We start from the raw sequence: 25,565 nt of genomic DNA, 5'->3' as shown, positions 1-25,565 counted from the left end.
ACCGAAAAGGATTAGGAGTAGGAATTGTATTGATAACCCCTAAGAAGCCGGTGATGGAAAAATCATTATGTTTGGGTTTTCTAGCTACAAACAACGAAGCTGAATATGAAGCTTTGTTAGCTAGAATGGCAATGGTTAATAAGTGAGGAGGAGAAGTCGTAAAGGTGCATTCAGATTCGCAATTGGTTGTAGGACAACTCAATGGCGAGTTTGAAGCTAGAGATGAACGCATGCAAGGATACCTTGTTAAGGTCAGACAAGCTCAAACCCGTTTTAAGAGCTTCACTTTAAAGCAAATCCCGAGGGAATAAAACTCTCATGCAGATTTTTTAGCTATGCTGGCAACATCTTTGGGGTCAAATCTGCCTCGAGTTGTCATTGTTGAAGACATGGTCAATCCCAGCCTTGTGGAGAAACCCTCGGTCGAGGTGCATAGTATCCAAGTTGGGCCAAGTTAGATGGACCCCTTGGTTACTTTCTTAAAGTAAGGTCTGTTACCCGAGGATAGGGGTGAGGCAGAAAAGACATGGAGGAAGGCCCCACGTTAGCAGAAGTTGTATAAACTTTCTCACTCGAGACCATATCTACTGTGCATGCATCCCGAGGCAGTGGAGCCCTTGTTAAAGGAGTAACACGAGGGGATTTGTGAGAGTCATAAAGGTGGGACATCTTTGGCCCATAGAGCCCTCACCCAAGGATACTAGTGGCCAAGCATGTAGAAAACTTCCTAGGATTATGTTAAGAAGTGCAACTAGTGCCAGAGATACGCCCCAAATATTCATCAACCGGGAGGGGCTCTAAACCCACTTTCCCTTAGCCGTTTGCTCAATGGGGCTTGGACATTGTGGGGCCATTTTCTTAAGCCACAAGAAACCGAAGATGGCTCCTCGTTGAGACAAATTATTTTACTAAGTGAGTGGAGGTTGAACCTTTTTCCAATATTAGGGATGTGGATGCTAAGAGATTTATTTGGAGAAACATCATCACCAGGTTTGGGGTCCTATACACATTAATATCAAACAATAGGTTTCAATTTGATAGTAATGCCTTTCGAAGGTACTGCGGAGAATTAGGAATCAAGAATAGATATTCAACTCTTGCCTATCCACAAGGGAACAGGCAGGTTGAGGCTACAAATAAGGCCACAGTGTCTGGACTGAAGAAAAGACTAGATGATGCAAAAAGAAGGTGGGTGGATAAATTGCCCCATGTATTATAGACTTATCGCACTACACCCCAAAAATCAACCGAATAGACTCCTTTTTCAATGAATTATGGAGCTGAAGCAGTAATCCCTATTAAATCTGGGCTCCCAACCTTAAGAACTGATCAGTTCAGCGTCAAGGAGAATAATCACTTGCTGTCACCCAGCTTGGAGTTGGTTGAGGAAAGAAGAGAAATGGCTACGGTGAAAATGGCGCATTATCAGCAAAAACTTAAACAAGGGTATGACAAAGGAGTGAAGTTAAGGCCACTAACCCCGGGGGACTTAATTCTGAGAAAGGTAGTAGGAACAACAAGGAACCCAACTTGGGGGAAGCTAGGCCCCAATTAGGAAGGCCCATACCGAATAACATCAGTGATGGGTATTGGGGCTTATTACTTGGAAGACTTAGACGAGAATGTGATTTTGCGCCCTTGGAATGTAAATAATCTACAACGTTATTATTATTATTAATATGAAGTTCTTTTTGTTCATTTTTGGTTCATTTATGTATTACTGTGGCTGCAAGTTACATCGTAATCACTTAATGCAAAAGTTTCTAAGTATTAAACAGAACCTCGGTCTTATTCGACTCCTCGGGTCACAAGCCTTGGGTAAATTAACCTTTGGGTAAAAGTTTCTAGGTGTTAAACAGAACATCGGTCTTGTTTGACTCCTTGGGTCACAAGTCTTAGGTAAATTAACCTTTGGGTAAAGGTTTCTAAGTGTTAAACAGAACCTCGGTCTTGTTTGACTCCTCAGGTCACAAGCCTTGGGTAAATTAACCCTTGGGTAAAAGTTTCTAAGTGTTGAATAAAATCACAGTCTTGTCCGACTCCTTGGGTCACAAGCCTTAAGCAGATTGGCCTTTAAGCACCATAAGTCCAAGATAAGTTAAGTTTTATTTGAAATTTTGACTAAGTGTTAGAATATTATTATGGATTGCATTAGGTATCAATTCAATAACTACCTTAAGATTCATTCAAGCTTGAAAGGTACAATATTAAAAATAAATTGAGTTAAAGATGATTTGGCACATTTCAGTTAGTACTGGAAAGGGAAGGAACACAAGTTAGGCTTAGACAAATGAAAGGAGACAAAATAAAAGTTGAATATATTCATTCAATTTAGAAGTCTGATTACATTCAGAGAAAGGCTAGGGCATCAGCTAAACCTGGCCCGAGTACAAAATTAACTTATAATTTTTTACCTATACTCTATGGCTAAGTTACACCGAGGCCTCTTTCTCTTTCTCCTTTTTCTTCCTCTTCAGCTGCTCGGCTTCAGCAACCTCCTCTGATTCCACCTCCACTATGGGAATAGGAGTTGGTTGATCTTGCTCTTTTTCAGCAGTAGGTGTAACAACTGAAGTGGTGGTAGCCTGGGCCAAGGCGGATGCAGAGCTTGGATCAGCTTAGGGTTGAGTACAGCTAAAAGCAATGCTTAGAGCTGGAGGATAGTATACCGTATCAGTAGCCCGAAGCTCTAAATCAACACTGACTCCAGCAACATTATGGGCTTCACCCCAGACCTCAAGGCAGAAAGCTCGAGCAATGTCCCTGAGCTGGGCTGTCAGACTTTGGGTAGTTTTAGTCATGCCCGCATCATAGGCAACCTACTCTGCCTTAGCTTTCTCAGCATCCTTGGCCTCCAGCTATTTTTGTTGCTGCTTAGTCTTTTTGATGGCCAAGGCCAGCTAAGTTTTGGCCTTCTTCAAAGCAACCCTAGACTCTTCAAAGCCAACCAAGGTAGACTTAGCGTTTTTGCGTGATTTTTCCACCTCAGCTAGGTGGAATAGGGTGTCCTTAAGCCTCATCTCAAAGTTAACATAGGCCTTCTCAGCTGACTCCAGCTTGCCCTCAACTTCACAGGCGTGGCCCAAGGCGTGATCCACCCACTCCTCAACAACAAAAGCTGCTTGTACAGACTGCAAGATCATTAAGTGTAAGTACTTGAACAAGTTTTATATAAATTTATAAAGGTAAAAGGTTGAGTATATACCTTAGCGAGGTCTCTCTTAAGTGATTGGAAAACCTCACGCTTTCGCAAAGACTGAAGCTCGAGCATGTCTTTAAGAAGGAGAAGGGCCTTTTTTAGGCATTCAAATAAAATACCCGACCTGCCCTTCTAAGGATCCCTAAGAGTGGCATCGTCCATCAATGGGTCCCCCGAGCTCAACACAAATAAGGGCTTCCATATGGAGGCCTTTGCATGTTGTCCTCCCTCAGAACTTTGTGAGGTCCCAAAGGGGGCGCTCTTTTTTTGTTGAGCCCTTATTGTTCGGAGCTCCTTCATCGGTGGTTGTTGCGTCGGGCGAATGATTTCTCCCTCTTCAGCGACTTCAGACCCCTTGCCCCTTTTTCTTTTCTTGTCAACAGCGTCACCAGAGTACGCATGAGTAGGGGAAGGAGTTGGTGGTCCGGGCACCACAGGGACTGCTAGGGAAGCACCCCCAGCATGGGTGGTGAGCAACGCCAGCAAGTCCGGGGTTTTCTCCTGCAGCACCATGCCTTTAGAGATGTTAGTTGTCTCTTGGCTGGTGCTAACTTGGGCAAGTGGTAGACAACGATGAGAGGGGCCGGAGGGGTCTTCAAGATCCTCTTGCGGATAGAAGACTTCAAAGTCTTTATCTGTAACCACCTGAGTGGGTTCAGGTGTGTGCTCCTTGGCCTCATCGTCAGAAGGTATGGGTTGCTCCTGGGAGTTGAGTAACTTGGTTATGAGTGGGGCTGGCAGTTATGCGTCCTGAGTTCCAAATGGAAGGGGAGTTGTTAAAAACCGGGGGCCGCTACGTCAATTAATGCTAGCCTCAGATCCTTAGCTTTAATTACGAGCTTGGGGCTTTGAAAACGTTTGGAAATGGGTTCAAACCCAAGGATTACATGCACCACCCGAAGTTAGCCGTCTTTGTGAAGGAAAATCTCTGACCTAAGGATTCAGTTTAGATCGGGAAAGTTCACTAAACTCTTGACCAAGGCGATGTGAAATTCGTCTGCAAAGGAACATAAAACACAAATTATAGGTTAGTAAAATTCCTTATAAAAGCTTTCTTTTAATAAGTATAAAAGCCTTAAGCTCATCTACGGTCTGTGGGAACCTTACTTGGTTCCCTATCTTGGGTGGGACAGTGTAATCCCTCATGCCAGCCTCTTAAGACGACGAGAAAGTCCTCGTCCATGCCCTTATTTGACTCAGGCATATAAGAAATTAACCTAACGGCAGGGACCCTACATTTGACGTAGCAATTGGTATCCTTCTTTTTTTGACAATTGTACACCCAATTCACGTCATGCCAGGTGAGATTGGTCCCCATCTTTCGGTTTATCATGTCTACACTACCGAGGACCCTAAAGACGTTGGGGGAACATTGCGTAAGGGACAACCTATAGTTAATAAGGAAATCTCTAGTAACACTACCCATGGGAATTTCCATCCCGCCTTCTATAAAAACAATCATCGAAATCATTATTGAACCAGGAGGTCTGTTCATGATCAGCCATTCGTCTAGCTCACAGTGTTGGAGTTCAACACTGTCAGGGATCCTATATTGAGCCCTAAAGGCAGCCACACCTTCGGGGGTATCCACTAGCCTAGCAAATCTACCCATGGAAATTTATGGTGTAGGTAATAAAGAATCTATGTATAATAATAAATAAATCCAGACGCACCTACAAGCGATAGAAGAACCTCTCCTCGGACTGCTGCTTCAACGAAAAAATTGCAAGATGAATAAATGGAGCAAAGTCAGCAACAACCTCTCCTTATATAGAGGTGAAAAAATGAGCAGTAAATTTCCCGCTCATAAATCAGGATAAACAAAAACTGTATGATCACCATCACACCATAGAACGTGGGGGGACAAGTAGTCGTCTAACACAATAAATGTGAAATCATGGATACCGAAACGTCAAGAATGTGTTGAAGACAAATGAAGAGATGTTACCACGTGGGAACGCATTTAGTACGTATCAATTGAAGTGGCGCTACTAAAACCTAACTTTTTACCTCAGGGCTAATAGCAAGGTTTTAGGGGGCTCTTGTGGAGGCCCGAGGACCGAGGTAGGATAAAACCACTGTAACCATCGTTCGTTTCTCGGGTGAAAGCACTTTAAGCTCGAGGAGTGGGGTCGCCCGTGGAAAGGGGGGAAGAGACAAAGTACCTCCTAGAAATTTAGGTGGAGAGAATGGCGTTTAGAGAGAGAGTCAAGGTAGTTGAAAGAAGTTTCCTATGAAAGCTCACCTACTACCTCCACATTAAATGGTTGGCAACAACTTTATCAGTTGCATTGATAAGGAAACGACCTCTGAATAGTAGGTTCACAGCTAAGCAGCTTCTTCTACCACCTTCAATAGGAGTCTAATGGGACAAGTGTCCTAAGGAGGACCTAGAGGATTGCAGATGAAGGGTTAGGATGTAAGAAGCATAGGAGTATACAAATGAAGAGAACTTCTAGATGAAGGAGGCTGGAAAAAATCAAGAAAAATAGATTAGAACAAAAATAGTAAGAAGAGAGAGAGAGAGAGAGAGAGAACAGTGTGTATCCTTGCAAAAGAACATCATCCTCGGGCGAGTTTGTAAAGAACCATCAATATACTTGTTCTTAACTTCTCTTCATTCCCTTCCTATTTGAATCTTCGGACTTAAGCCCGACTTATTTTATCCACTCTCTAAACAAATATTTATCTGTTTGGGCCTAGTTAGGTGGTACAGGCTTCACTATTCTAGATGGGTTTTGGCCCCTAATTTTCGTGTCCTTACATTTATTTTATTTGGGTCAAATGCTTTAGTTTTGGGTTAAAAAATACAAAAAATTAGGCATTAGAAATTAAAATATGTGCCCTAAAAAAGTAATAAAAATGATAAATATTCAACAAAAAAAATTACATTTAAATTCAAGTTTCAATAATATAGGCATTATACCTTTTTTTTTAAAATGCTACAATTATAAACTTATATAATAATTAAAACTTAATGTAACATGTTACATGTGTTCCATGGATTATAGGTGTGCTTTTTTTTCTTTTCTTTTTTATATTTTTAGATATGTTCAAATTAGTCAACCGGGTATGGTATATTTGGAAAGAAAAAATATATATTTTGGTAACATCTTCTCTATATAAAACAATATTATAATTATGTAATTTAAATCTTTTTATTAAATTATGTTTCAATCACACATGTGAAACGTAAATAATTACATTACACTTTTCCACGTATTGCATGAATTTGACTAGTTCTAGCTTCAGTTTGGGCCAGATTTTCAATTGTGGAAGGTAGAATTGATGCCAAACCCCAATGATTAGGAGTTAGACCACACATACACAACACCTGAGAGGAAGGGCATAAATAAAGGAAGTTGCAATGTCCTCAGCATTTGAACATCTACTGCAACAAATACGGTGGCTATATGTATACATGTATGCGTGTGTGTATATATATATATATTCATGTCTGTATGTATAATGTTGGGAGATCTGAGACCAAAATTGACAAAGTCAGTAAAATATGGTATATTTCAACATTAGCATTGTAGAAAAAAAGGAATGGCATTCAAATTTCAAATCCTTTGACATGTATAAAACAAGATCTTTGAAAGCAAAATGCTTCCATATACACATATTCCTATAATAAAGTACCTATTTTTTTCATGGGTTCCAGACAAAAATAAATTATACAAGCACGTATGAACATTTATAATGATTTAGAGTAGGATCTAGATTCAATTTAGTTAATCACCAGCTTGTAATGATACAATTAGGACTGTAAAATGAATAAGTGAGTTAACTGCTCGAGTTAATGTTGCTCCCAGCAGTAATCTCTGTTTGTCTCCTGGTAATACTCCCCAACTCACTCTCCTTAGAATTGTCAGATAATGATCTTTCCACTTTCCTTCTTTTACTTCCCTGATTTGAGAGGTCTTCCTTCTCATCTAGCAATGAAAACAATCTCCGGACACCCACTGAAAGTGAGCTATTTGAACCCTCTGAAACAGAGTCAGGGGGGGTACGGCATAACCGTAACATAATCTGCACAAAATATATGAAGAGAGCAGAGAAGCAAGCTACTCCACAAATAAGAAAGAGTCCCCAAAAGCTTTTAAGTTGAAGCTGATCTGATTCAATTTCAGTGGAGTCTGAACTGCAAGCGCTATGCAACAGCCACTTATCATGAATCCGCTGGAGATCACCATTTTCAGACAGTTGTAGAATGGTAGTTGACAAGTCAATTGCTAATGGAGAGTCCCGTGGAAAAGCCTATCATACGAAAGACAAAAGAAAAAAAGGGTCAAACAATTGCATTTCTCATTTACAATAGGCTAAAATCTAAATAGAAATCAGATAAAGTAGGTTAATTACTAAAGTACTTCCAACCTCAATCGAGTAATTAACATGTACTGTATCAGTTACCATGCAAAGGAGAATTTCATTGTTCTTTTTTTTTTTTTTCAATAGATCCATTTATATCTAATAAAAATATGCATTTTATCTAAATTCTTGTTAAGAATGCTCCTGGAAAACAGATACTCACAAAACCCCAGCCACTTTTGGTGAACTCTTGACCTACAACCCTGTATTTGCACTGGCTTGAGAGGAAGAGTTCTATATATGGGAGTTCGTCAACAATAGCTACAACACCTCCTTTCTTAGGACCATTCTGGAGCGCCTGAGCATATGCTTCAGGTGATCCAAGTTCAACAAGCCTAGATTTGGATATGCCAAGTTCTTCTAAATAATGTTCAGCAAAAGAACCCACTTGGTACCCAATTGGCTCGTCACCTTCCTTCAAGCTTTCAATCCCTTTAATAGGAGATGACAGCTGCTGCACTGTGAGGATTGATGTCAGGCTCGCAGTGTAGCTTGAGTTAATTATCAAAACCACAAAGAGCCATATGATTAGCACCATACGACCAAGGGTGCTCACAGTGTTCTCTCCTGCAAAAGAGAGAGAGAGAGAGAGAGATCAACTCAATAAAATTAAAAATGCTGCATTCAGCCCTGCCGTTTGCATAATGTGTATGAAAAGGGCCTGAATTTTACTTACTATGGGCAAAAAACATGGTTGATAGGCTAAACCTGCAAGGTTAGGCAGACATAAGATGGATCAGAAACCAATTATTTAGATACTTGGAAGATGATCTACAGCCTTCGAAGGTGACTAATCTAAATAATCTATTAAAATATGTAACATGGTTTAGAGGCCCCATAATAAACTTCTGAATGGTACTAAGAGATAAATGACTAGCAATTTAGCAGTACAGCAGAAGGCGGGGAAAAGAAAAGAAAAACCAGCAAACCACTTTGATGATACTGGAACCTTTCTATGTATTAAACCCCTCCTCCTTCTAATTGCTATGAAAAATAAAAATTATATATTAATTTTTACACATTGCCCCCCCCCCCCCCAAAAAAAAGAAAATAGTCTGGCTTCGTCATTGATTGGACCCACTGTAACTTGAAAGTTTTCAATTTAATGAGCAATTCGGAATCCTGTTTGTCTATGTTTTCAGAAAAAAGTAGGCTGGATGATCTTAACTGAGGTTGCAGTGAGAAAATGTTTTCACAATAGAAACTTGAATGCATAGTCAAACAAGCTTTTAACATAGAGTAAGGTCAAAGCTCAGTAGGCATCTACATTCTACAAGAATGCGTCCACCCAGGCTCATCCACCCAATTGACGTCTGTATCTTATTATATATTACTCACTAATCCCAAAAATTTTACTATTAAAAAAAATCTTATCCAGCAGATACGTTACATATAGACTTCCTTATGCCCTATGTGCAACAGTCAAAATATTCTGCCACCATCAATCCCCTCTATACCACTATCAACAACCATAATTATCCTAATTTGTTATAGCTTTCGTGTGCATGTGTGTGAGGACATCAAGTAAAAGTGGCAACTGAATAACTCACCATAGAATGGTTATAAGCTGTCGTTTAGGAGGGCCCCTGAATTCATCATTTATCCTATGCTCCAGAATCCACACAACTATTCCAATAACAAGGAAGAAACAGGCAGTGATAGTCCACATACGTGCGTTAAATGGCCGCAGGAAAGCCCAAGCACCAGAGTTCAATTTTTTAAATGGAGCCACAACAACAAGTCCTGATGCAGCAAATGGTTGTGTAAAATCCACAATCTTTGTCCGATTTGTGACAATTGTAATATCACCAACAGCAGCATCAAATTGCTGTAACAGGGAAATGTGAGAATTAGCCAAAAATAAAAAAATAAATAACTTCATATAATTTTGAATTTGAAAATCTAATTTATAATGTAGTACTCACACCCGTTGTGATCGAATGCACAAGCTCTGCATAGCTTGGGTTTTTATGACCATCTCCAAAGGGTATGAATTGGTATGGAACAGCATAAGGTAACAAGCTTACAGCAGCTGTGAATACATCTATGCAGAAACCCTTAAAGTTCTCAGTCCCTTGTATTTTAGATACAAATTCCCGGTAACTGGCCCTGTTAGGAACACCAATTCTTAATAGCTTCCCGTTGTTTGGGAAAACCCATCCACGGGGCTTTGTTAATGTCTCTCCTGGCCAGATTACACTGTATAGTTTCTGGTTTGTGCTTGACCGATTAGGTGGCCTTTCATACAGCGTTTCAGGAGGCACAACTGATAAACCAGAATAGTTTGACCAGTAACCAATCCGTCGAGACCCAGTTCCAATCACATTAATAATATCATATGCAGGAAGAATAAGAGACCTATCTGAGTTAAATTTAATAGGACCTGTCAAACCAACAAGGTTACTCTGCAAGATGTTCTTCAACAGGAGGTTTCCGTCATCAAAAATGCTCATTGCTTCAAGGTGAAGATTACCGCCTCCTAAAGAATGTATCCTGGAATCATTCGAAAATGAAATAACCCCACCTTGTTCAAAAAATGCCTCAAGAGCATGAGCAAGCAGCCAAACAGAATCATAAGCATAAAGCCCATACGAATGCAAACCCAGAGAGCCACCAGTTAATTTTTTCCACCTAGAGAAAAAGGCTCTTTTTCTATCTGATTCTGGTGTATGTTGGCGCAAAACAAGAACTCCTTGCATTGAATCCATGTTGTTCTCTAAAGGAAGAGGGGCAGCAGAATCTAAAAAATATGAGAGCCAGTCTGTTGCTATCCACACATAGCCATTGCCCATCATTCCAAGATATTGTGCCACAGATAAAACCAAGAATCCTGAATCAGGATTTACATGCAGAACAATAATCCGAGATTCCATTAATGCAACCTTAATCAGAAGATCCATAATATCACCCCGATTAACTCCAGACCCTGGGCTAATTCCTGCCTTGTAGGAAATTCTACAGCGCCTCTCAGCAAGCTTATCCTCTAATGCTAACATGCCATTCCGCCCATAGTCATCGTCAATGAATATGGCAATCACAGCCTTCCACCCATAATGATCAACAATATCAGCCACTGCTGTCATTTCGTACAAATCACTCTGTGTTGTTCTAACAAAAAAGGGGAACTGAAGGGAAGAAAGAGTGGGATCAGTCGCCCCAAATGATAATAGAGGGACTTTGAGTTCATTCGCAACTTGGGATATAATATGGGCAACTACAGAAGATTGAGGGCCTATGATAGCAACTGTATCAGTCTCCATAAATTCCAAAGCTGTAATTCCACACAGTAGTCAGTGCACATGATTGGGGCTATTAGATTCTTTTTAGAACAGATTCTTGCCTAATAATAAAAATAAGTAAATCAAGCGAGAAACTTGACAGTAAATTGAGGGAAAATATAGTACCTTCAACCATTCCAAAAAATCCACTGCAATTGGAATCTTGCATAGTGAGATTAAGTTTTGTTCCAGGGAGAATGCTGGAATTGAAATTGACATCTTTCACAGCTTCCTCCATAGCTATCTTGGCAACTCTTCCAATGGTAGAGTTAAATGTAAAAATAGCTCCAATTTTCACAATAGCAGGTCTTGAAACATTCTTACTAAAACCATATGGGAACACCCCCACATAGAGTAGTAGCGACAAAATAAACCAAGTATGATTCATTTTGAACAAGCAGAACAATTTCTTCCCCTGCCTCAAGAATAAACTGACCCAAGGTTTCCGCAAGATAATTAGCGCAGAATTGAGAACAAAGACTTACCCATCAGAGCTCAGGATAAAGAATTTTCATCTGGGAAACAAAAAAAAACAAAAAAAAGTTGCAAAATCCATTTTTCAAAGAAAGAAAGGTCTAAGGTCAGTCCTGACAAGAGATGGTAAAACAATCAGAACTAACGTAAAGGAAACTAAATTCAAACTAATATTAACTGATTTCTAAAAGACATTAAAGAGAAAAAGAAGTTCAGATTAAAAAACTAGAAAGCAAACAATCAAAAATCAAAGTTTTTATCTCTAGGGACCCAACAAAAATACCTTAACACTTGGTTGTTTAAGGTTGCATAGGACAAAATGACCCTTATGCTTCAATCATTTCATTTCTTTCCCTCAGTTTTATCATCAATAATTTTATAATTAACAACAAACAAAAAGTAACAATCGCTTAAAATAAAAGCTACCATGTTTGCATAGACCAGAATCAGATTCTATCTTCAAAATTAAAGCCCCCATATTAAAAAATATTTTTTTTATGCCACTCAATTAAATATTATAAAATGTCATCCATGATGGCTGGAGCTAAGTATTGGTTCTATGAAACCCAGGTTGTCTCCTGATTCCATACACATTTACATGTCCTCAGAAAAAAAAATTACACCAAAACAAGTAGAGGTGGTGTAAATGAAAAAGTTGAAGAACCCAGATGAGAAACTTACCTGAAAAGGCAAATTTTCCCTCTTTGTTTCCTTCTTTCTTCCTTTATTAGTTTCTTGTTTTTGTGGAGTTGGTAGAGAGGACCAACCAACCACTAAAAGAGAGAAATAAGGTATGTGGATTTTTACATTTAACAGCAACAAAAGCAGTATGAAGCATAAAAGGACAAGCAGAATTGAAGCTCACGTGGGAAAGAAGTAAAATGTGGGAATCTAGTTTTAGAGAACACACAAGTCGAGACCTTTGTTGACCGAACCATTACTTTTCAGGACCGTCACAGTCTCAGACATACTGGTTAATGTTTGCAAAGACATTCCAGAATACACTTGAGTTCCGTGACCCTTTGTGTATTCTGCCCTGCACGTGCGAATTTACGCTAGCTCGAATGCACCAAGCCACCAAGGATTCAAGTTCTTCTTTTCTTTTTCTTTTTCTTTTTTTTAGTAAATAGGAATTAGATTAAAAGAAAAGTAAGTCTTATAACAATTTTTTTTTTTTTTAAGTAAAGAGGTTTTTTCTTAGAAGAAAGAGATCGAACTTTATTAAGACAAACGATCAAATCAGCTCAAATAATTGAGTAAACTTGTAGAGAAACATCTGTCATCCACACTAGACAGTCTCGATAATTAACTACTTATCTAGCTACTTTATTACTCTCTCTTTGTATGAGAGTAAATTTTTTAAGTAAAGAGGTATTAGATTAAAAGAAAATTAAGCCATATAACAACGTCTAGGTACATAATGCCCTGAGTATTTTTTATAACTTTTTTTATAACAAACATTTTTTTTATAAATAGATGATACATAATGCCCCAAGTACGTAATTTTTATAGATTATATTTTTCTTATAAAAAATATCAATTAAGGTATACACAAGTTTTTAACAAAAATAAATAAATGAGTGCACAATAAGTCTACCGTCGGACACATTTTCACAACACAATTCATAACCATTGAAATGAGAAGTTGTCAATGATAGATTTTTAAGTGATTTTTATTTATGGATCTATATGAGAATTAATAATAATCGGTAAAATTATGGTTGTGAAATTTACTATAAAAAAATATTGTATATAACATTACTCATTTGTACATGCAAATTAATGAATTAACAAGTTTTTCTTTAAAAAAAAAAGATATATATATATATTACACCTTATAATTTATTATTTATTACTTCTTAAGTTATGTTCTTAAAATACTTGTTAATGTACCTTTATTTTCCATATCATCTAATGTGTGTGTGTATATATATATATATATTGATAATGATGTATATTATTCTCAGCAAAAAGAAGAAGAAAAAAGATAATGATGTATATTATTATATGTATTCAATGATCATATTATATGTCTTAAATTTGGAGTCATGTTTAAATTTTAACTCCAATTTTTTCCTTACCTTGACTTTTGCTAAAACACTATAGGATTTAGTTCCTTTGAGCATGTGGAGGATCACATAGACCAATCTATTATATCTAGATCTAGATCTATACAATAACATCAAATTAAAACTTTTGAAATTTGTTGACAACACTTTATTATATTGTCACACAAACTTCTAAAAATCAACATTTTTTTCATGTTATTATTTTATTATATATCTTTAAATATAGTTTTTGGAAATGCCAATAATGCTAAATTATATTAGTATAATTAATTAAAATGCATAATTGTTTTTGGTCAAAGAATCCAACGCTATACAAATTCGAACAAAATTAGATTTAAGAGTAAAACTTTTATTTTTTGTATTTTTTATAAAGTTATAACCTATAGCATTTGCTCTTGATTATAACTCTTAATTATAGTTCTTTATTATCAAACTTTTTACCATCAGATCAAGACACCAATCGGTTTTTGATGTAAGCGAGGATTGAACTTCAAGTATCTTATTCTTCCATCAGAGACTTACCAGTTGAGCTAACTGAAACTCACGTATTTTCTAGTGTTTGGATACTTTGGAATGATAAAAATTGAAATTGAATAATGGAAAATTTTTTCCACAATCAAGAGCAATAAAGTGGAAAATATTTTAAAGAACGTTGCGTATACGAACAAACCATCACAAGTAAAACTTTAGGGTATGTTAGGTTGGGGTAAAAACAGGGAGGATGAAAAATAGAGAGAGGAAAATATGGTGAAAAATGACATTTTTCACTGTTTGGTTGAGAGGGGAGGGGAAGAGAAAAGTGGTGGGGCCTACAAGTTTTCTCTCCTTCCCCTTCAAAATACAATTTCTCCAAATTTGAGAGAAAATTTGAGTGAAAAGTGGGAGAAATAATTGGACAAAACTGCCCCATCTCTAATTAACATTATTGGCTCTCTTTTTTTTCTTTTTTCTTTGTTTGACTTTTCCAGTTTCCTTTGTAACGTTGGCTTGCTTCTTTTTTCTTTTTCTTTTTTTTCTTTTGTGGTTTTGTCAGGTGGTGGGTTCTTCTTCTTCTTCTTTTCTTAATTTTTATTTTTATTTTTTAAAGAAAACACTTGTGGATGATTTTTTATGTTATTTTTGAAAATGTCCACTTTCATCTATACACAATTTTTTTTAAAAGTATAATGTTTTACTTTTTGTTTAATTTAAGAGGGACATGATGATAAATTTATACAAACCTTATTTTCAACTAAACTAAAAAGTTTTTCATCCTTCCACTTTTCCACCCTCTCAACCAAACACAAATGGGGAAAACTAAAACTTTTCTATTCTCTCACTTTTCCATCATCCCTCTATTTTCTATCCTCTCACTTTTCCATCCTCCCAACCAAACGGACCCTTACGGTTTATACCCAAAAAACCATCCAATCTTTTTTTTTGTTTTTTGAGAATAAAAATCATCCAATCTGATATCACAATAATACTATTTCATACCTGCTTTAAGGTGGACAAGTGAGCAGAACTTCTTAAGATGTTGACACCACTTTAGATAATGGGTTTTAATTTATTAACTAGAGTTTCACAAGGTGGGACATAAGTTTTGAAGTTGGTCAAATGGCTCTTCTCTCTTTTTCTTTTTTTCTTTCTTTTTATAGGTTCGGTTAATATATATCTCATATTAATCATCAATTTTAAAAAATAATTTTATGAAAAATTGAAAATTTTGTCAAAGAGTTAGTCACTTTTTTTTCATAATTTTTTTTTAATTGTTTAATAATATACAGTGATGGAGCTAGGATCTGACTTGAGGAGGGCGAAAATTACATTTGATATCACATTTACGCACATGCAAGCGAACACACACACACACACATATAGTAGTTGAGATAAATTTGAAAAATAAAAATTCATTCATGTGTATATTAAGAAATATTTGAACGTAAGAAAATTCAAAATAAAATAACATATTCATTATATTATTTATCTATTAGGGATTTATTTACAAAAAAAAAAAAATCATTTTGAAATTGTAATTATAAAAATGTTATATAGGAGGGTTTTGGTTTTGGTTTAATAAATCATCCTATTAATTAACCATTTATTTATATAATTTTTAAATGCATTTATAGTATTATATAATATAATAGAAGAAATATTAATAGATTTTTTGGGTGGTACCAGGGGGGCAAGTGCCCCCCTCGACCTCCCTGGCTCCACCCCTGATAATATATGTTCTAAGAGCGTACATTAGTAAAACATTTATTATTTTTATTTTATATTATTTTTGTATCGTCAACTAAAGTAAAGTCTTGAAATAAACTTCGGTATTAAAGTTAACTTCAAAATTTTGATGTTTCTCCCAAAAAAAATCAAATTTTGATTCTATATAATAAAAATAAATGTTCCTAGCATCTCATGCTTAAGTCCTTACCTATATGATAGTGGTGGCTTGCCTATGGTCTCCTATATTGGAGGCAAGGGTTGAGCCAGCACCCCCAATTTTTATACTTTGATTTTTTTTTTTTTCTTCTCGTTTATTTTTTTTTATATTTTTATGTATTTTATTTTTATATATCTCTCTTAAATGCAAGGCTTCATTGAAAAAAAAATATATTTTATACTTTATCAATGGGTTTTAAGGTTCAAAAGTTATAAAAGAAAAACAGAGTAACAATTTTAATCAAAGAGAAGAAAAAAAATTCCAAAAAAAAAAAAAAATACCTTTCAAAGGAGTTAAAATTTAAAATTCTTGATGTAATAATTTATTGTATATATCAAAATAATAAATATATGATTAATAAAATTTGGGAATAATTATATAATAAACTCCATAATAATTTGATTTTCTAAAGGTTTAGATTCACAAATGGTTACTGTATGGTTTAAAATTATTATAATTTAATCATTTTATGAGTTTAACAAGACTAGCATAAGTTATACTTAAAGTTTTTTTTTAATTACTAAAAAATCATTACATATAAGTGAAATTAAAAAAAAAAAGGATTATTCATATTATAAATGGAATTTTAAATGTAACAAATACGTACAGTGTAATGGATGATTCATTTTCTTTAATGGGTTTTCTAGCATTAAAACACTATCTAGTATTTACATGTGTTACATTTTATTGTCTAGATTGAGTTAAGTGTGCGTGTATGTTTATATATAAGTACATGAAAGTTATAGATGTTTTTATTTCTAGGTATCTTTGCAACGACATATATGTTAGTTATAAATTTTGCCTCTAAGTTGAATATTTTATTCCGGTTCGAGGTCTACCTAACGAGAGGGTATATCCTGTACCCGGCATATATGCCGGGTACAGGATATAATTTTCGCTACCTAACAGGTAGGGTTAGGGATTGAATATCTTTATTTTTTTTCTTTTTTTGAGAAGAAAAGGAAAAGGAAGGAAAACATTAAGGGTAAAGGATCTAGATTTTAATATCAAATACATGCTTTACGTTTTGCAATTGCATGCAGCAGCCATAGGTAGGCTTTTCCAAATTCCAGTCCCTTTCGTGTCTTCGCAATAATATATGCTTGGTGTTAGAGATATATTAGCCCATTAGTATAAGCCCAAGCCTAATTCTACTTTGTGTGCAAACCAAGTTTCCTACTTGTACTAGAAGTCTATTAGTTTAGGGTTTAGTCTACTATATATACACATGTTATGGTTCATTGTAATACAGGATTTGTACTACACTCTAATATATTATTAATGTAGCCCTTTAGGGTTTCCTCCCTGGATGTAGGCCGTTAGGCTGAACCACGTAACCCTCGTGTGTTATTGTGTTCTATACTTGCTTCTGCATCTATACTAGCATATTCAACATGGTGTATCAATGCTAATATTTAACATGGTATCAGAGCCACCTTCCTATGGCCATGGTTTTCTGTCCTTACGGTGTATTAAGAGCAATCTTTGTCTTTCTCAGTGTTCATTCGCTGCGTTCATCTTCTTTGGCTTTCCACTGTTACCGCCAAATCTCTGCGGTATAGTCATGCCACTAATAGAAGTCGCATGAACACTGCAAGACCATTACCTTCCTCAAACTACCGTCACAGAGCCAAACTTCATTCAAGGAATCTTCTCAACCTTATCAAATCTCAAGGTTTCATCAAATTTCCATCTTGAATTTGATAGGGGGTGTTAGAGATATATTAGCCCATTAGCATAAACCCAAGCTTAATTCTACTTTGTATGCAAGTCAAGTCTCCTACTTGTACTAGAATTCTATTAGTTTAGGGTTTAGTCTACTATATATACACATGTTATGGTTCATTGTAATATAGGATTTGTATTACACTCTAATATATTATTGATATAGCCCTTTAGGGTTTCCTCCGTGGATGTAGGCCGTTAGGCTGAACCACGTAACCCTCGTGTGTTATTGTGTTCTATACTTGCTTCCGCATCTATACTAGCATATTCAACATGGTGTATCAATGCTAATATTTAACACTTGGGAATTTTGGAAAAGTAACTAAAAAAAAAAAAAAGAAGGGGAGAAGATAAAAGAAAAAAGCTTTTCTTATAGCAAAGAGTAAACCATGTCCAGTAAAATCCAGAGCAAATTAAGAGTGAACCATATCCATAAAAAAGCTTCTCGATCTTATGGCAAAGACTAAAGAGTAAGCCATATCCACTAAAATCCAGAACAAAGAGTTAACCATATCGATAAAAAAGCTTCTCTTATGGCAAAGGAAAAAAGGTCAAATGTGAATATCATGTTGGGATGACAAAGAGATGATCGAGGAGAATCCAAAATGACATTGTCACGTGGAAGAGATAAGAACGACATAGACGTAGCTAGGCGATTGCATATTTAATTTGCATGTTTAAAAGGGGCCACCGTGGTAGTGAAGGAAGGAATAAAGTGGACAATATTGTGACATTTACTTGATTTGGTTTTTTGTGACAAACGGCCCAGCACAGCAAGCAGCCGTGCAAGTAATAATCAAAACAATAGCCTCTTTTGTTTTCTTTAATTATAGCCACAAGTTCAAGCTGCCTTTGATGATAATATGAACAACTCATTCAGAGTAAAATTTATAAATTTGTTGTGACGGGTAATAAATTTTGAACATGGTTTTATTATCTATGAGATGAGAATAAGTTAATTAAGTAGTTCGTAGAGCTTGTTCGATAAGAAAATGAATGAAGTTTGAATATGTACGCTCTGTTTGTTTCAGCATCAACATTTTCTGGAAAATAGTTTATTTTTCAAAGAGCATTTTTTAGAAAACTATATCATTTTTCAGTGTTTGGTAACGACCTTGAAAATGAGCTTGAGAATGTTTTCTGGTGTTTGGTATGCAAATTTTTATTTTTATTTTTTATATTTCTTGTGTAATTTAAAACATGCGTATTATGTAAACTAACTAATGTAATCAATATTAAAAAAAAAAACCAAGGATGAATTTGGTTTTCATACTAAAATTTTGACAATAGATACAATAAAAATTAGTTGTCAAATTTTCATAATCTATACCACTCATTTTACTAATACATATGAACAGGAACGTCCACACACACATACATTTATATATATATATATATTAACCATTTGTCTATATACATAAAATTGACAGGAGAATACATCTTTAATAAGTACAAAATAACAATAACTTTTCATTTTCTACTCTTTTTGCTAGTACACTAATTGTCTACTATGGTCAACCAGAAGTCTTTAATATTACTCAAAATTATGTATTTATATAATGTATCTACATAATATATCATCACTACATAATATCTGCATAATTTATCTATCAACAAAAAAAATTATGCTATGTAAAAGTAATTTAGAGCCATATAGGCACTATGTTTAAAATTTTCGTCTTTTACTTCATTCATTCTTTCTTTCTTCTTATTTATTTTTTTTATATATTTTTTAGCACTTTTATGTGCAAAAAAAAAAAACTTATACATGGAATCCATCAAACCAAAAGTTTCTTAGAGAAAAAAATAAAATTAAGTTTGAAATTCAAAGTAAAGAATTGAGATTTTGGTAGAGAGGAATGAATAATTACCGCTACAAATATATTCTCTTTTGCAAGTTGGTAGAAAGGAATGAAATAATTACTGAGCAATGAAGGAAAAAAAATATACTCAAAAAACTGTGTTATAAAGGGGAAGAGAAATATAGAGAGAGAGTGAGGGAGAGAGATCTATAGAAGAGGAGAGACCAGAGTGAGTGATAGTGAGGGTGTGAGGAAAGAAAAAAGAAAAGGGTAAAGAGAAAGAGTGAGAGAGCGTACTCTGAGATAGAGATTGTTTTCCAGAAATTTTTTTTGAAAAACAAGCTATAAAAAATAAACCTTATTTTTATTAGGATTTTTTATTGACTAAAGATAGTTTTCCGTTGACTAATTTTTTTTGTGCTACCAAACACTGGAAAATGTGGAAAACTATCTTTACAGAAAGTTTTCCAGCAAAACAAACAGAGCGGTAATTTTATTTAGTAAGGAGTGCAAGCTCAACTTTGTGTTCAAAATAAAATTAAATGAACAATTATAAATTTTTTATACCAACTCAACTCTGTATACAATCTTATAGGTAACTATAGACTCATAAATGACCCAATTTATATTAATGGAAACTTTGAGAGTGGGAGATTCTTTTTTTATTTGGCCGACACTCATTACTATATATGTTCCAACTCTTTTGCTTGAAAGGAATAAAGGAGTTCGATAGGTATTGAGAAAGTTTGCGCACAATTGCACGTATCATTAAGTTGTGGCAAATTTGTAGTTCTAGATATTTTGTGACCTCTTGTATGATCCCCATCTCAATTGCACTTGGTTTGATTTTTTTTTTTTCCCTCACTTTAATTTTCTGGAATCTCACCCCTACGGTGGATTAAACATTGAATCTCTAAGAAAAAAAATGAGGAAAAATGCCATTAGTTATAAAATAATTGATGACATTAACAAGTTTTTTTCTTTCTTTTTGACATTGACATGCACAGTGGCGGTTCTAGGATTTTTTTCCTAGGGGCAAATTAATAAAATTAGTTTTTTTTTTACATGTGTAACTTGCATATTATATATTTTATACAATAATTTAAAATAGTATTCTAAATATAATTTAGTATAAATATCGGTAAGAAAACAACCATTGAATGCATAAATAAATATAATTAAATAACTAATAATACACGTGGTCAGTCTCTTAGAGTCTAATTAACGGTAAATGTGAAACTAAGGCTGCATTTGTTTCACATGAAAACTAGTTTCGGAAAGTATTTTACACCATTGTGTGTGTTTGACACCAACTAAAAATATAGTCAAACTGAAAATGTTTTACACTTTGACCGTAAAATACCCCTTCTCACTCGTAAAACCATTTCAATAGTTGTTTTACCTTCAAACCACATTTTACATACTGAAAAAGTGGAGAGAGAGAGAGAGAGAGAGAGAGAGAGAGAGATATGAGTGTGAAACCCCAAAGAGAGAGAGAAAGATCGGAGTCGCCATCATAGTCGTTGCTAGAAGCTCATCGGCGCCGCCATCTAGATCATCACCACCCAAGACCGATCCACCCAAAACCAATCTCGTTCTCGACCCACCCAAGACCAAGCTCGTTCTCGACACACCGATCTCGTTCTCCCTCTTGCTCAACGTCGCCGATCTGGCCACCACCGACCACCAGCCCCCTCCACTCCACCCCCAAACCCACCCGATTTGACCGTCGCCGTCCTCCATCCACTCTGATCTCTCTCTTTCCCGATCTATATCTCTTTCCCTCAATCTGTCACTCTTTCTCCCTCCGATCTCCTTCTTTCTTCCTCTTGCTCAATGTTTTTATTTTGATTTTTGGTTGTGTTAAAGTGTATATTTGGAAATTTTCTATTATAAAATTTATTTGGAAGCTGAGAAAATGTGAAAATTTGTAAGAAAATAGCATTTTCAGAATGTTATTAAACACGAGAAAGAGTTTTCCAGACTATTTTTCATTGTAGAACCAAACACTTGGATTTCATTTCCTTAAGAGAATTCATTTTCCCCTGCATTCATTTTACACTCGGAATTCGATTTACATAGAGCCAAACGCAACCTAAGAAGAAAAAAAATAGTAACTAATATAAGTTTTAACTTTTGAGATGTATGACTTCTTAACCATACACGTGGTTAGTTTCTTGAAATTGAAGCAAGCACTAAAAGACATTTTGGATTTGGAAATCTATAGAGCATTTATCAAATTACTTGATCAAATAAAGAAATAAACTAAGAAAACATAGAAGGGAAAAAGAAAGATTGAGAGAATGAGGAAAGAATCACAAATATAGATACAGATCTATTGGTTTTAACTTTTAACAAAGGTGTACTTTTTTGTTGATGAAGAAGAAAAGTGCAAAGAAAAACAACTTTTTTCTGTTGTCAATATAAAAAGCCAAAGTTTTGGAATTTTTTTTTTTTTTTTAACGTATGAGCAAAAATTTGAAACATTTTAGGAGTAGTGCTATTAACACAACACTTTCATAACAAAACCTATGTGGTAAGTTGTTAAAGGTAGGAAAAAAGTGATATTAGTTGTGGATCTTGATAAAAACCAGTTACAACTTGTCACTTAACCTTTATTGTTAAATTATCATGAAAATATTGTGAAAGAAGCATTAAGATGATCATATTCAAACTTATAGTAGCCGGGTTTAAACAAAATTTAGAGTCAGGGGGTTCAAAATTTTATTTTAGGAGTTAAAAAAAATTATTAAAAATTATATGTGTAGGGGTATTGGGCCCAATAGCATATGAAGGATGGCCCAACGAAGTATTTTGGGCTGGAAACCCAAAATCCGAAGACATCAAAATGGTCGTGGACTATTTACATATCCAAACACGTCCGAGGAGTAGATTTGTCCTCGGATTTCAAGGCCGAGGACATAGAAAGAGAAGTTTGGTATCCCTGGGTTATATTATAATGAGTCCTACAATTATGGGGATGCACGGTATACGTGGAGGGCGAGAGAAAGAACGGTGGAATGTCTAAAAATAAAGGCCTACAGCCATTACATTAAAAGCTACTAAATTGATACACGGCGTATAGATGGAAGGATGGGACACGAACATCGAGCTTGGAACTTGGTCCCTAATCCCGGCGGGCTTTAGGGAAGAATGGATGGGACAAGTATCCAAAAAGGGGGATTGCAACCAGAAAAGTGGATGGTGATGTAGGGAAAGGAAAGGATATAAATAGGAGGAAATGCATACGAAGAAGGGAGGGACTTTTCTGAGTAAAAGAGATAGAGCCAATAGTAAATGATAATCAACACTTGTATCCAAACTTGAGAAATATCATTAGAAACCATCCTCGGACACAATCAGGGACGATTTCTCGGTCTTACTCTTTGCAAACGATTCTTTGTTCTTCTATTGGGCACGAAAGCCCGTTCTTTTTGTAATTGTCTAAACCATCCTTGAAATCTAAATTACAAGCCCATCCTCTACAAATTCATTGTAAAGAAAGGTCTTTCAAGCCCATTTTTCTCCCCGGTCGTAGTTTGGGAACTTGAATTGTGTCCTTACAATTGGCGCCGTACGTAGAATTTAGTCTTTAAGGAAGTTTAGGACATCATGGTAGGATCGGGACCACGACGCGGTGCGGAGTCCGTGGGCTCTCGAGCGTGAAGATCTCTCCTTGCATCCTGATCACGGAGAGAGGCAGGGAGGAAGTGTACATACTACACATACCATCAGAAGTGCAAGTCATTCGCAAGGAGGAAGCGAGCTCCTTATGAAAGAAATGCCGGGGCCATGCGAGAAGGAGATTGACGGCCTAAAGAGGAGATTGCGCCACGAGAGGCGAAGGAGAACTCCTCGGAGCCTCGACCCCTCTTCGGAAGGATCCGAGGATGACAATTACGGGCAAAGATCCAGAACTCCCCCGAGGTGAATATGCCTCTTCCGAAGAAGACAATGCATGGGAGACGTGGCGGAGACTACCCCACAGGGGCTTAGGAAATGACGCAATGGGAAGAGCATTGCACCAAATCTCCAGGTCACCCTTCGCGCGCGAGATTGGAAGAAGGAAGGTTGCCTCGGCGCTTCACACAGCGGCCTTCACTCTTTACAATGGTCGGACGGATCTGCAGAGCACGTAAGCCACTTCAGCCGAGAGAATGGCGGTGCATTCCGGGAATGAAACTTTGTTATGCAAGATTTTTCCTTCTAGCCTAGGGCCGTAGCCATGAGATGGTTTGACGGCTAAGGGCGAGGCTCCATTGATTCTTTCAAAGAGCTTACTAGGGCATTTGGTTCTCGCTTTATCACGTGCGGTAGAGTTCCTCGTCCATTGGATTCTTTACTATCCATGGCCATGAGGGAAGGGGAAACCACGAAAACATATTCGGACCGGTGCGGGAAATGTTCAACGAAATTGACGGAGACTTTGACGATGTAGCAATAAGGACCTTCAAGGTCGGCCTACCAACGAGCATGACTTGAGGAAATCCTTAACGAAGAGCACTGTCGAGAAGCGTACGTCGGCCCGATGGATCGCATCGACGAGTACAAAAGGGTTGAGGAAGATCGGCAGGGAAAGGGGCAAGGCGAAGGTTATCCCACGAAGAAAGGAGGGATTTCGGGTCGGACCGATACAACAACAATAGGCCTACGCGGGATTTTCCGGCGGGGCTGGCCCATGCCCCCACAAGTGGTCAACACCGTCTTCGGGGAGCCGGTGCGGCGTGGAAAAATAAGGCATGAGCCTTTTTTCAAATGGCCAAAATAAAATGGCGGGGGACCACTTTGAGACGCAACACCAAATCTCCTTTGCCATTATCACCGGGAGAGGAGATCGTCCAGCAAGGGGCTGTCGCACTTTGTGGAATCATCGGAACAATTGGTTAAGAGGAAAGCTGAAGCGAGTTGCTACCAACCCGACGGGCGAGGAAACCAATCGGGAGTGGCAAAGCCACGGCGGTCCTTCATCCAGGACCTCCTGCAGGCACTATCGACGTCATTTTTGCGGCACACAGTAGGGCCCAGCTCGGCTCCTTTCGGGGTAATGTCGGTTGCTCGAACATTGGCCGAGAGTCACGGGATCGGCGAAGAGGATCAAGGCAAGTATCTGCCGTCTAAGTTTCTGCGAAGAGGACAAGATGGGGACCATCAGGCCTCGTGATGATGCCTTAGTGGTAACCTCCAGTGGGAACTATGATGTAAAGAGGGTAATGGTTGATCAAGGTAGTGGTGCAGGATATCATGTACACGACCTATTTAGAGGCTTGAAGTTAAGAGTTGAAGATCTTATGCCATATGACTCACCCTTGATAAGCTTCGAAGGGAGAGAGTTTGTCGTTCCAAAGGACGGATTGGCTGCTGTGCAATCGGAGTCGGAGGTAGTAGACGTAGATTTCATCGTGGTCGATGCCTACTCTCCCTATACGGCTATTGTGGCGAGACCTTGGCTGCATGCGTTAGGGGGCGTTTCCTCGACCTTGCATGTCAAAATCAAATTTCATGCTGGAGATCGGGTGGTGGAGTTACTTGGGAGTCGATCTGTGGCTCGACAGTGTGTCACGAGCTGCAATTCACACGTCCCAGAACCGGACTCCCCGTCCTCGGCTAACGGTGAAGCATGGCAATTCAAAGTCTCTTCCCAACCGAGGTAGATGAAGCAACGTGTGAAGAATTGGAGAAAATTATCATAGACAATGATCTGAAAAGTTCTTCCGGGTTGGAGTTCAATTGCCGCGGGAAGGAAGAGAACGAGGCGATTTTATTTTTAAAGAAAAATATGGATGTATTTGCTTGGAACGCGTATGAGGCCCACAGGGTTGATCGAACTTCATATGTCATCATTTAAGGGTCGATCCAAATGTAGTGCCGAGGAGGCAACCACCTCGGAGGGTCCTCAAAGGAACATTCGGAAGCCGTCAAGAGGGAAGTGCTCAAACTCAAAGCGGCGGGGGCTATCAAAGAAGTGTTTTATCTGAATGGTTAGCCCATCTGTGGTGGTGAAAAAGAAGAATGGGAAGTGGAGAGTATGTGTAGATTTCACGATTTAAACAAGGCTTGCCCAAAGGACTCATTCCGTCCTCGGATTGATCAGGCGGTTGACGCTCTTTGTTGGACATCCTCGGATGAGTTTTCTTGATGCTTTCCAAGGTTATCACCGGATACCTTTAGCCGTTGAGGACCGGAGAGACCGGCATTCGTCTTCCCTACGGGAAATTATCATTATAA

The 25,565-nt window shown here is 37.1% G+C and overlaps 1 protein-coding gene across 2 annotated transcripts; it reads right to left on the bottom strand.

The window, feature by feature from the left end:
• Positions 1-6,754: 6,754 nt before the first annotated feature.
• Positions 6,755-12,289, bottom strand: LOC142620521 (glutamate receptor 3.3). 2 transcript variants are annotated; one of them, XM_075793886.1, is made up of 7 exons: positions 12,004-12,289; positions 10,975-11,363; positions 9,496-10,841; positions 9,121-9,398; positions 8,247-8,278; positions 7,734-8,137; positions 6,755-7,459 (listed from the first exon to the last, which is right to left on the bottom strand). In XM_075793886.1, exons 2-7 carry the CDS (start codon positions 11,234-11,236, stop codon positions 6,986-6,988), a joined length of 2,796 nt encoding a protein of 931 aa, XP_075650001.1. In that variant the 5' UTR covers positions 11,237-11,363; positions 12,004-12,289; the 3' UTR covers positions 6,755-6,985. The 2 variants fall into 2 exon arrangements, with proteins under 2 accessions (XP_075650001.1, XP_075650006.1); XM_075793891.1 differs by lacking the exon at positions 12,004-12,289 and adding an exon at positions 11,606-11,981.
• Positions 12,290-25,565: the final 13,276 nt, after the last annotated feature.

This window comes from Castanea sativa, chromosome 1 (assembly GCF_040712315.1).
Source record: "Castanea sativa cultivar Marrone di Chiusa Pesio chromosome 1, ASM4071231v1".
Classification (NCBI taxonomy): Eukaryota; Viridiplantae; Streptophyta; class Magnoliopsida; order Fagales; family Fagaceae; genus Castanea; species Castanea sativa.
Note: the sequence above shows the minus strand (reverse complement) of the source record. Positions and strands in the feature narration are given on the sequence as shown.

Bases quoted from the DNA above. Each gene is read 5' to 3' on its own strand.
- LOC142620521 (XM_075793886.1), bottom strand. From the start codon at position 11,236: ATGAATCATACTTGGTTTATTTTGTCGCTACTACTCTATGTGGGGGTG. The intron at 10,842-10,974 runs GTACTATATTTT...GTGGAATTACAG, and splicing joins ATTTTTTGGAATGGTTGAAG to CTTTGGAATTTATGGAGACT. The intron at 9,399-9,495 runs GTGAGTACTACA...TCCCTGTTACAG, and splicing joins TGCATTCGATCACAACGGGT to CAATTTGATGCTGCTGTTGG.